Source organism: Varroa jacobsoni, unplaced genomic scaffold (assembly GCF_002532875.2).
Source record: "Varroa jacobsoni isolate VJ856 unplaced genomic scaffold, vjacob_1.0 scaffold_1063, whole genome shotgun sequence".
NCBI classification, from domain to species: Eukaryota; Metazoa; Arthropoda; class Arachnida; order Mesostigmata; family Varroidae; genus Varroa; species Varroa jacobsoni.
The window spans coordinates 131405-144653 of record NW_019213965.1 but is presented as its reverse complement, the minus strand read 5'-3'; the positions used below and the strand labels follow the sequence as shown (position 1 = coordinate 144653).

At 40.8% G+C, this 13249-nt stretch overlaps 1 protein-coding gene across 5 annotated transcripts in view; it reads left to right on the top strand.

Moving 5' to 3' along the window:
• Nucleotides 1-13249, top strand: part of ATP7 (copper-transporting ATPase 1) — a 43367-nt gene that overhangs the window by 20339 nt on the left and 9779 nt on the right. For all 5 annotated transcript variants that reach the window (XM_022843484.2, XM_022843486.2, XM_086970813.1 and 2 more), the window contains one exon: nt 9520-9680. In XM_022843484.2, the coding sequence (XP_022699219.1) occupies nt 9520-9680 (161 nt within the window). The remainder of the gene's footprint in view (nt 1-9519; nt 9681-13249) is intronic.

Genomic DNA, 13249 nt, shown 5'->3' with positions numbered 1-13249 from the left:
TTGAACATTCTCTGGTCCAAGCAAATTCTCCCACTAAGCCTACAGATGCATATAATACTAAATAATTTGTTCACGTCAAGCAATATTCAGACTAAAAAAATCAATAACTGGGCTTACAATACGCTATCCCAAACACCTGCACTCAAGGTGTTCGAATGTGCGCGTCTATTCGCGAGGTATAATCCTTTCATATATATATATATATATGTATATATATACGTATGCATAATGGTTTCCTTTGGGAAAAATAAGTATAGTGATTAATTTAGGCAAGGAGATGGAACGCACAAGAAGGGCAGTAAGTCTGGCTTTGTCGTCCTCGGCAGCCGCAGAACAGTTTACCAATAGAAACAGGATAATGATGTAAGTGGTGAGCACGATCTCGAGCTGCCTCGAACTCTCGTATTGTATTATCATGCAATTATACTCTCAAAGTAAATGCAGAGAGGACTTTTTTTCAAGAGAAGAAAGTAATAATGGCTTTTGCCGTCAAGCGCTTTGGGATTCGTCCTATTATACGACTGAAAGGTTGCGCAATGATAAGCGAACAAACAGGAAATTCCACAAAATAGGGTGTGTGAGTATCTTAAGTCAATATACCCTTTAAGTTTTTTTTTTTTTTAAATAATATTAGCTCCATAACAAAACTTGCTGATAAATCATTATAGCAGCGTATAAACAATAACTTAAATAAACGTGTCGGGCAGCACCTTGCTTCACGTACATCAGATACTTATCGCAGGCGAGTGAACGGGCACACGAATTCAAACACGCATACTTCCTTGATCCTTGGAAATCCTTAACCTTGTTGTTCGATTTCCTCGGCATGAGTTTGGAATACTTGTAACTTCCGAAGCAAGAAAATCACCTAGTGCTTGTTGACCTCGAAAAGAGCTTCTGCTAAATTGCATACATAGAGGATAGCATCAGCCTATAGATCTCGATCATTCTAGAGCTTTTACTGCGTTTCGGAGCCCCGTAGAATCCTCGAGTGCTCGAAACTTTGACTCAACGTTACCTCGCCATCCAATGTTGAACCTGTATTCGAATTTACCTTGACGAACATGCAAGATCGCGGTGAAAATCGTTAAGGCTTTTATTAAGTTGGCCTCATAGTTATGTTGGTCCAAATAGGGATATATCCCATTGGCATATATGCCAAATAGGATGAGTCAGGCAGCCGTCAAAGTTCAGTTACTCATTTGCTGCAAAATACCCTATATTGCTCCTCTTTCTGTTCGTTGCAACTTAAGATGTTAAGTTATTTGTGTTACATCTTCTAGGGTTAGTGCTATGACGACCTTCTGTCAAGTATCGAAGTTGTGAAAGAGAGCAGATATCAAATTCTGTAGCTTGAATCTTTCATTAATTACCCACTGCAGTTTCATGGGTCACTGGTGTAGGTGTCCGGCCGATGTGAATGACTGTAGGCAAGATAAATGAGAACATAGAAAAATTTGTTTTCTATTTGTTAACGATTAACGACAAACGCCCGTTGCCACACATTAGTTCAATGATCGTAAAGCTACGGATCTCGTTGCGATACACGAAGCTGCCACTTCGCCCAGAAAATGTACCAAACAACCTTATCTTTCAAGTGTCATTATTATAACTTAATTGCAACGCTTTGCTGCGATTATTTACCTCGAGTTGTACTTTGTCAACACAAGAGAGCTTGACAAGGGAATGCTTAAATTGGTTCACCCTATCGAATTGTTCGCTCTATTGTACAATCTGATAAAGTTGGTCTGGTTTGACTACCAAAATGGTAGTCTAGGGAACTTGAACTCGGTTTCTACCGAATGTGTCAGCCGTATATCGAAAAGGACACTGTATGAGATTTTGCTAAGGGCCCTTCCTAGTTTATATATATATATATATGTGCCGCAAAGTCCTATTTTGAATAGTGTAGGTAATAATAAATAATAGAGCTTTGCAGCTTATAGGGAAATACCTGGTGAATCTAGTGCAGTACTGTCGCACATACAGCACCCATACGTAAGTGTTCAAGCCGGCTGAATTCAAATACCAACTGTCGAACATCGAGACAATTGGCTCTGTAGGTTTTTTTCGGAGGGTTAGGAGCGTATGCAGGTCAGACTTCGGTGCCATAGTGTGGCATCCTCATCCAGCCTAAACCAGCTTTTGGTTAGGGAACTGATTCAACCAAATTTGTGTGCCTATTCTGGACAAAGTGTACACAGTTCAATACATTGTGTCCCGAACCGGATCAGAGTTAAGATTTATTGCCGCCGCATATAATTGTCAATGATATCAACATACCGCCTTTCATATACCTAGTTCAACAACAGGCTGAAATTTAGGACGCATTGATGTCAGCATGACTGTTTCATCTGGCTGGTTACAACAGAGATGCCTAACTTGTGAACTTTTTCATAAACTGGACTATACCTGTATCAGGGAATAACTAACAAGCATCACTGAAATAGTTATATGCTCATTTGATAGAAATGCGTCGCGACGACATTGATCCGGTAACGATTCATGAATTATCAAGTTCAAATTAAACCGTATAGGTTTTGCATCAATACAATTTGTCGAATGGAAAAACTAAGAAATGGGACTGTATCTGTTACGTTCGAAGCAATTTTCTTTACCCGAACCCCCTGTAAAGAAATCAATCTACTGAAATCACAGCTGATGTATGCCCAATCGTTTCGAGACAAACGTAAGAACGATCAGATGAGGAGCCGAAGTTTTCTTTGATTAATTAGTTGTACGTTATTGCCTGTGTTCTTGTTAATCACTACCTCATCATCATCATCATCATCATCATCATCATCGACAATAGTAGGGGCAAATCGCTGTCCTCATATGAGATCTGAGTGAGCTTTACCATACCGACAAACGAAGTGCGTGCCTTTATGGCTGACAAAGATGATGTCATCATACTGTACCACCACACGTTCTAGATACGAACAATTTTGTAATAGGTCATTGCTTCCCGTACGCTTTTGGTGCTACCCATTTATAATCTGTTTATAGTGTTCAAAGGATGTCCAACAGCCTTTCTGCAGGAGGAGTCTTATCTTTCTTATTTCTAAAATGGAAATAATTTCTTTCACTACGAACAGATTCACTGCGGTTCACTGACGTTATCAAGTCTATTCATCGAAATTCCCTGTCCATGATGTAGTCAAACTGATAAGGGTGCTCACGCCATATTTGTTGTTAACTATAGCAGCCGCAAGAACCAGGCCTAAATATCACTATTTGCTTGTGAATATCGTTGAAACTGTGACCACTCTTGTCTATCTGTGCGTTTACGATATCGAAATAATCTACCTGGATACGTATGAGCTGTAACAACTTCATTCAGTAACATCATTTTGATGGCAGTCATTTTACCTTCCTTGTTCCTTCTAGCAATAAAACAGATGCAATTTACCGAATTAGAATAGTACAAGTATGTACCTCGGCGTACGTATCTATCGGTGCCGCGTCGAAATTGTCCTGTGTATTAGAGCCAGCCTTTATTTGCTGATCTTTCCGTATACTGATAGGTATTATAGGATGTCTAGGTGAAAACGAAGACGTGCTGACATACACTGCCAGACTATTCTTTGTCGTTAAAAGAGCTTCATTTACCATCAGCAAATGAGAAAGACTGGTGGCTGAATGAACATTTTTATTTGACCCCATAACAGGTCATCTTTAATTATCTAATAATGCTTTTAACTATTGCTAGATTAGGCAGTCCTGCAACCTGTGGCTCTACTAGTTTGTCAAGGAGGTGGTTTGTCGACCCAGTCCTATGGAGGATACACTAACATTGAGTCGTATTAAAGATATATCTTCCTGAATTATACTGTCTGTTTTTTGTGTAAATACACAATTGGCTAAAAACTTGCCTTTTTAAGCAAGAAGGAGAGGGGGGAAAAAGACCTAAAATTTGCCTTTTCGAAATACCTTTACGTCGAATACATAGTACAGGCTTAAACGATTTTTCTTTATGAGTTAACTGGTCAATTGCATAAATAATTCCATCTTGTTAGGCGTTATTCAACTTCACCGCGCGTTAAGCACAACTTACTTTGGCGTCGAGGGTAATGTTCACGGCATCCTCAAAAAAGCTACTGCATCACTGCCTTGTTGATTGAAAAAAGATCGTTAAGCGTTTTGTCATCTGAATGATACTTAAAATCTGGAATAAGTACGATATATCCGATCCGACAATGATTATCAGCACTGTTAAATCAGCAACGAAAACTATGATGTGTCTGGAAAGCAAATCTAAAGATCAAGGTATAAACATTTGTCTACAAAGCAACTGAAATTTAGGGGATCACTGTGCTTGAAAAGTATTTGTTCTTAAAATATCCACTTCGAAGCTACGGCCTGTTCGAAGATTTACGTCTACATGTTCTACTAGAAACATATGGAATAAATCAACAGGCGTTCCTAAGATCTTGACTCAAAAAGGCTTCTTTTTCTACTTTTTGGTCTCGAGTTCAGTTACGGATGACACGCATTTCATGACATTTAACAGCGCCTATATAGGTAAAGTTAGTTAGCTGGTAGTTTCAAGGCTGTAAATTCCGGCATTACTTTTTCCTCGTTCACACAGATTACGTAACATGAAAAAGATCGCCACAGATTTTACCTTTATACAGAGAGGACGCGATAAAGCTTACCTACGCAAGAGGGTGTTCGACGTTTACCTTTTAGCGGGTTATGGTGACAAATTCGGTAGCTTAAGCGGCTCGATTGTAGTATCTAAAGGTTTCTCTGTTGACCTTTGGCCATACGACAGATCGAATCAGGTTTTTACCATGTGGAGTTGAACAGCAATCGAAAATAGAGGTGGTCGCATTCTTTTTGCCAGTATTCGCCCCCGTCTACCTCGAGATATCGAGACCGTTACCCCAACATTGAAGCCCGATTTCCTAACAGATTCTACGAAGGCCCTTCTGCGGCTTAATTTTTGCCTCGAACTAATAAAATTTCCACGTATCGCCGGAGGACTTCTCTGACAGCATTTTTGCGAATATCTTACATATCAATCACCAACTGACACCAACAAAATTTCGAAAAGAAGTAGCGTTAAAATGCCAATATCTCGGTTACGGTCAATACATTTAATGGACTTACGGTCAGTTCTCTTGAAACCGCTTTACGGAAACGCTTATAGGTGTTTCAAAACGTATCGAATATTTGCGATGTCACCTAAATGCTATAAATTGTTGCAGTTGACTGGGACTGGAATTGGCCGGAGTTACTTAAAGTTAGGCCTAGTTTTATACCTGTAGCTTACGTCTTCAAGACCTTTGAGTGAAGCCTTTAATTATGGTGTGAACTGTTGCGTTGTCCATTGTTGAGCCGGTTAGCTGAAGGGACAAGTGGTCGGATTTAGAGCAGTAGATGGTTATATCTGCCGTTTTACAGAAGAAAAAAATTGAACTATCTAGTAGGTTGATTCTTCAGATAAATGTGAGCATCTGTGTCAAAGTACCCGTCAAATCAAATCAAGCTACAATAGAGACCAACGCAGCTAGCAACTGTTGGATCGTTACGGAATAATTCCAAAATGCGATTCTCGCTGTAAAAATTATATTTTTTCAATCTGATTCTATATTATACTATTATCATTAACTAACTCAGATATACACCTGTCAGCGACATAAGTAAATGATGACGGAATATTTAAAAATTGTTCATCAGCAGTAGCTGCAGATGGTGAGTCCACCTGAGAAAGGTGCTGGACATTTTGGTTGCGTCTTGATTTTAAATAGAACTGGAACGGAGTTTGTTTAAAGCGAACAGGACCCTTTGTCAAACAGCCTCCACTGATACACTAGAACTTCACATTAGACTTCCATAAATGCATACACCCCTTACGTTTTTATAGCTAATGCTTCAATATTCTTATAGCAAATAAGTTAAGTTAACTTTCAAGGGAAACGAATTTGAAGATTCTGTTTTAAACCAGGCCTTAATCAGATTTCGGTTAGACACTGCTCTGGAAATTAGCATCTTGATATCTTAGAGCACAGTATAAAGGAGGCAATATTTCTCCTTGACAATGCCGTTTCGACATCATCAATGAGTACTTCCCCTGAAGAGTATACTTCAGAGAGTGAGTCCCGTAAGTTAGCCTAACTTTGTATGCTGTCCAAATCATGGCGCAATAATAATCACGTAATACAACGGACGTAACAAACGGATAGAGAGATCTGCTAGATTCTCATGTGATAAAGCGTTTTTTTATTGTGAATGCCGATATCATAGGGGTGCTGTTCCTCGTCTCATTATCTTGCTAAAGTACGAAACCGGTCTTTGCCGCCATTGTTATTACAGGGCGACTCACGACTTCAAGCTTTTCAATACCACGGCATAACAGTATTGTGGTATAAGTTACAACTGTGTTATAGCGTCATGTGGTGTGGCCTTGGTCCAAGTATAATTGTTTAATCTGTTGAGGCTTCATATGCTTTATGTACCTCTTGCCATCGGTGGGTGCGCGTGTACACCTCTAGAAGAATACGCAGTGAGTTGTTTCTATCGGCGTTATTGAAGGACGCCCCGCGGTATAAACTTCTGATTTGGTTGTCAGAAAAAAAAATCAATGTATGACCACGATAATGCAACGATCCAGTTCTTCCGTCGGGGAATTTCGCGTTACTACTAGTTCGGTCGTAGGACTACATTAGTGTAACTACTACGATCTCAGCATTAAAGGTGATCCGATGTGTGAAAAATTGATTTCCTGTTAGCATTTTTTTCATTTGGTTCGCATTCTAAAGCTTTCCCACATCTCTGACTGTAGTTAGCACTTAATTGACGTGTTGGACAACAATTAACGTAAACGTATTGCCCACGAAACATGCGTCATGCCGTGTTTCTCGTTCCTCTGAATTAACAATACTGTCAAGATCTTGTCTAACTGAGCGGGACCTGAGACAGGTTTACGCACAGCATGATAGAAGAGGATCGAAAAAGCTGTATCCTAAAAGGGACTGGAAACACCTCTACATTGTCTTCTTGTCAACACGTTATTACCAGAAAACCTATTTTCTCTGTCTCACAACAGCCCTATCACCAATCCTCTGCATTAAAATTCGAGTATAGATTCGTGCACCTAACACTAGATGCGTCAAATATCAAAAACCTATTTGTTTTGTTTTTCTTCATTACCGGTTAACGCGTGCTGCTCGCGATTCGTTGCCCAAACCGGCTCACAGTAACGATAGGCAAGGCGTCTAGCGGTTTAACAATTTTTTTTTCTTTTTTGTTCCCGTGTACTTATTTTACTGTTCAGCAATGGAAAGACGGTCAGTTAGATTTCATCTCGATCCCATCTTTCGTCGCCTTCAACCGCTGTCTATCCTTGTCCTGCAAGTGATTTTTACTCGTCGATCGCCAGTGATCTCTCGGTGTGTTGAGCGCGGTACGGTGATATACGGCAACCGTATCGATGATAATTTCTGTGCTGTTAATGTTGGCGTTGACGCCGTTATTTCGGCGATGATGAAAACGTCATTTGTCTGCTAGTGCTGCTTCGGTGGAGTCATGACTTGCGACTAATTCAGCGAGAGGAGGACTGGAAAGACGACGCACAACGCCTGCTCCAAGTGAAAGGAATGGTGAGAAAAACTGAAAAGTGCGCCGCTATACACGAGGGTATTTATGCTCATTAAGCCGACATTATTCTAACTACGAGCAGCATCAGCGCGCCTTTTGCACAGCGCATATCCGCTGGCCTATTTGCTGGCGAAGAGAAAAGTGTACTTCGGCAGACTGCGACCGGCCAAGGGAGAACAGCGGAGACCGTCAAACCGTGAGAAAGGAGGTATGAGTTGCCAGGGACTGAGGGTAGCGGCGGCAAAGGATTCCTCTTTGAAAGGGTCGGCAGCGGACTAAGCAAAAGAGTATTCCATCCGTGTAGTGCATTCGTGTGCGCTGTCTCAGGTCTGTTCTAGTCAACATCAGCCAGAATTAATGAGAGCGAGCAATAGACGAACTGTGTGCATTTCACTGTTTAATCAGTTCCAGTTCAACTTAGTAACTTCTTAGCACGCCTTTTTGGAATACGCTCCGCGGGCGAACCGTTTGCGTCATAGGCTTCCATAGATGACTAATAATAACACTGAGTAAAAGAGTTACCACAGAAAGGAATTCCTTGAATAACAACTAATAATTGTGTTTTCTATTGTTAGTTAAACTACTGCATCCAAGACCCTGCAAGGCATACGTACTAAACTCTTACCGCTTGCTTCAGTAGTCATTCTTTGTGGCTATTTGCCCCTGCGCGACGTTTTTCCGCCGCTGCATCTATGATGTGTACCTAATGTCTTCATCATGTGTTTTCTGTTGCGTTCTAACTGAGTTCGCTGTCTTGTTGGTTTAAGCCCGGACGCACCAAAGATCGGCGGAAGCTTCTATTTACCTACAGTCATTGGCGACTTGGAAGAGACGTGGGCGTCGGCAGGTCCCAGCTGCCTGCCTGATCAAACTAAAAGTGAAAAGGAGAGCAGGCTGCTCTTTGTTCAGCTGCTTATTGCGTTTATCAAAGCGCACGCTTTGCATAGGAATGGGGCGTCAATAGAATTTGGTTGGCTGGCTGGCTGTCAGCTCAGACAAGGAGATCTGTTTGACTCTGATCGCCCACAACGCAGCAGGCCGGCAGTGTGATGGATTCGATAACATCATTTAGCAGTTCTTCAGACTGCCACGCAACAACAGTTGCTCCTCTCATGCGCGTAAACCGTCACGGTGCGATACGCGCTACGACCGGCCGCGATTTCTGGTGGAAAAACAAGTGTGCTGCGAAAAAAGACGGGCATTTTTGTGACGAAACTCGAAATAAAAGTCTTACTACAACAGAAAAGCCGCCGAAAAGTTGACAATGATTGTATTATACTGTAGTAGTATGTTTCTACATGCGAATCTGTCAATCTTCTAGTCTATGATAATGCCAAGCGCAATAAATATGAACGTTTGGTACTCTTAATATCTTTAGTTTGTCCATATTCGTCTGTGGAAATTAAGAGTGTCCCGATTGCCTTCATTCGTATAAAAAAGGCGCTTCATGTATTGAGGTGCCTACAGATATGATCATATCGTAAATCCAAAAACGGAGGATACGCTTTGGAACGTATACTTGCGATTTCTATTATAGGTGATTACTGAATATTTTAATATCACTACGGCTTACCTAATGGTTCCTATAATGTCTAAATAATAAAAACGGGATGAAGTGAAATTTATTTAATGTCATTTGTCCTATTCCTCCTTCGCCTTTTAGTTATGTTCATTCAATGCGAGCAGCATTTCTGACACGAGATTTAATTGTCCCTAATTAAAGCCCATATATAATCACGGTCAAGGTAAGTGCTGGTTTTAGCCATTCCAAACTCGTGCTGGAGCACAGGTTAAATACTGTCCTTCGGAGCTCGTCTGCGCAAAAGCGGCAAATCGTTCTTAAATATTCGCTATGTATGATGCATATATCATTCATGGTGACCGACTATAACGGTTCTGTTCTGTCTGTCCTTTCAGTTATAAGCAATTGTGTGTCAAAATTAGCTCAGGCTTTAAAGAGGCTAAAAAGATGACAAACAAGGAGCTAGTAATCGATATTACAACGATTCGAAAGGCCTCTTCCGAAGACGTGAAGAAATTTCGCGAAGCAATCAACAACCTCGTCAACGAAGATCCATGTGAGACATCTTCTACAATTTTACATATTTGTTGTGATATTCATGTTCAAAATGATTTCTAGCCTCTCGACAAGTAAACCGTGAAGTGATTTTAAAATGGGCAATGCTCGCGACGTGATGCCTATCTAGCGCTTGCAAGGTCCTATGTGCAAATCTAGATTTGTTGGCCGACCCATAGGTATAGTTTTCCTGACCAGCAATTGCTCCGTGCACCGTGTTTTCTTTGCAGATTTATTCATTTATTTATTTATTTATTTATTAATATTCAAATCTCTTTGTGATTTGTTTTACAATTGGAACAATTCTATTGAATGAGTTATCTAAGACGTAAGGACTGAGCATGTCGGCCCCAGATTGGTGGATCTTTATACATCGTTCAAAACGAAGTTCGTAAAAGGACAATTTGCCTGTTGTGTACCTCGGCTTCATCGAATGCTATCGCAATTGCAGAAGATAGATTTTTACATTAGCATTTGCCCAGTTGAGAGCACATAAACTTAATTTCGTTATACCCGACTTTTAACGTGAAAACTGTCTCTATCGAGTAGCACAGTAAACGGTCAAACTCCTCATACAACAGGAGCTGTTAGAGCTTCGCTTTGGATACGTATAGATACGGTCACGGGAGATTAGGTGAATCTGACAAAATTTTAATCCATCTTGTTGAAAATTGGGCCATTAATAACACTGACCACCTAGAATCAAAGATTTACCCTATATACGATTATCGATTTGTTAATTGCACTCATCAGCAGCGAGCAATCATCGAGGCAGTGACTTTAGTCCTGTTGCAGAAATCTGATAGCCTATTCAGGGTCCAATAACATAACAAATATGTTCGGAACCAAAGAATAAATAAAAGTATATTTGTAGTCCTTAATACGGCCGTAGTTGTCCTGCCCGCAACATATTCGTCGTCTACGATCTCATTTTAAGGCGAAACATTTAATTGAACAATGTGCAGGATGGTTTGTTAAGAATTACTTGTATTGCGGGACACTTGGACGCAGTTGGGGTCGTACTATGATGTACTCTTGAGCCATTTTCGTAACTCATCATTTATCCCATCTATAAAGTAGCATCCTCATTATAAACACACAATACAAATTGAAGTCATGGCGCAAAATTTAAAAAAAAAATTCTAAGTGGAAACTTTATTTTCTTGTTAGATGCAAATCTGCTTAGCTCTGCGGCCATTGCTTGTAGGAATTTGCTCGGCTCTATGATCCTGTAAATTGGTGGCTAGCTAGGTTGTCGCTGGCGGACTATAGACGTATTCCTAAATAAAGTTCAGTGGCGCGTTATATCTACGCCTACGACGGATGACTCTAACAGCCGGTATATTTGAAGTTTCTACTATTCATTTTTTAAATGGTTGTAATGATCACGACTAATGTCTGCCTGTACTACGACAACTACGATGCTCTAGCCGTCGAAACGTTCTCACCTTTCCTTGTACTCACCGTACGTCAGTTGTTTTTCCTTTTTATAAGGCAAGTTGCCTGTCTGCCTGCCTGCCTGCTTAAACAAACATGTCATATGTTTGTTTAAGTTTACTGAAAATATTAAAGCCACCTAACGCTGTCATACAGCTAGTTTTTTAAAAAAAGAAAAAAAAAAAACTTTTGTTTTTTTCATCATCCTTATCGCTAGCGGCGCTGTCTGCACCGATGTAATCACAGGCTTAATCACTCTCACGACCTCCGCCACTCATACAACCACTGCACTTATTTTAATGTTAAGTAAAGCGGAGCATCGTACTCGGCGCGCACCCCGGAACGGCTCCTGTTGGCCCCGCACGGGGCACAATTCCGCGCATGATTCCCCCTATATTTGCTAAATTGGTATTAGATACGGACGGACCAAGCCTACCATTGGTGGCGCACTGTTGCCTCACGCTTCGACAACGATGGCTGTTGTTGTCTTCGACCGTATTTTTGCTGTTGTAACAGAAAAACGCTGTTGTAAGAAGCATCGGGCATCCCCCACGGAACTCCGCGCCAATAAGGAAAGCCAACACAATTGTAGACAAGCAGATGCAACGTGGCTTCGTTGGCGACGCGGGCATAGCGAAGAGTCATGGATGACGTGTTCAGTGGGCGCTACGCATACTGTCGCTGACTGTGCTGAAAAGAAGAACGGTTATTTATCCAGGATATGACACGCAAGGCCCTTTTAGAATTCATATTGTCGGTCCGTTGACAGTAGCCCACGGACAAAGATCGCGCCAGTCACTTGGCTGCGCACCGTATTCTAGACCGGCACTATACCCATTTTACTGAAGTACGTTATCTGAAGCATGAAGTATGTTAAAAAGTACAATGTGAAGCATACTGAGTTTCGGATATGCGAAACCTCTCTCCGCTCACTTCAGGTTTCGTGGTGATTATTGAAGAGGTTGCCAACCATTCTGCATGCATTCTATCATATGTCGATCCCTGCTTCATCTTTGTAATCAACACACAAATAGGCACATTTTTGGAGTTGCTTTATCGGCCTGATTTATTTATTAGGTATTTGTTCAGCTATTTTTTAGCATTTATTAACGTGGAACAAACACGTAGCTATTGTTACAGATTTCCTTCATCGTACTGGGGCTGCAATTAGTTTACTGTATGTGATGTTAACCGAATGCTCTTTTATTATAAACAATGAATAACAAGTGAAGTCGGATATGAGGTTGACCAAGTCTATGTTGGGATCCTTGTGTCATATTAGGTAATCTTAGAACTATACGACTTCACTGTCGTACGCTTCAGTACGTTAGAACTTTAGAACACCAGGTTCAATGTCATGTTCCAACAACAGTTCACCCCCATGTATGCAGCCTTGATTAAGACGTAAATTCTGTATACTTGCCAATGTGCGCTATTCAGTATGATGCCCTGGTGGGTCATCTTGGATCAAGACAAAATGCCACTATCGTGTGAGTTTGTGGCCGAATAAGATAGTGGAAGACCTAGCCAATTTCTGACTTTACCGCTCTCCTAAATAGGTTTTAGATGGTAGCATGAACCGTCCTATAGAACCGGCCGATGACTTGCGTACAGTTTATACTCTAGCATTGGAGTTTCAAAAAGCTGTTCTTCAAAAAACATTCACCTATCTAAGTTAGATTGTGAAGTGACAAAATGGATCCGAGCAAAAGCCTTAGAAGTTATCCATACACATGTGTCTTCTGTAGAGAAGAAAGAAGTTCGTGGTATCCTTATTCTACCAAATTTTGGCATTTCGCCTGACTTTATTATGAAAACGGGTATTCCGATAAAACCAGAGCTCTCATTTGTTTTTTGCAGATAATAAATTCGTGATAGGCAAGCGAAGCCAGGGGTTCGCAGTGGTAGGTTCTTAGCTCACCAGTTCGTGAGTACATTCAGGAACGGGAAAAATATAGTACGATATCGTTAGTTGAACTCACACTTGACGGTGCACCCCAGTTAATTCCTCTCAGGTTCATATGAGCCGAAGTCTACCGCATTCATAAAGGGTATATATAAAGCTATAATACAATAAATGGCTTTCCAAGCATTTTTGTTGGCCTTTATATACACTCATCAGTAAAAATTGAT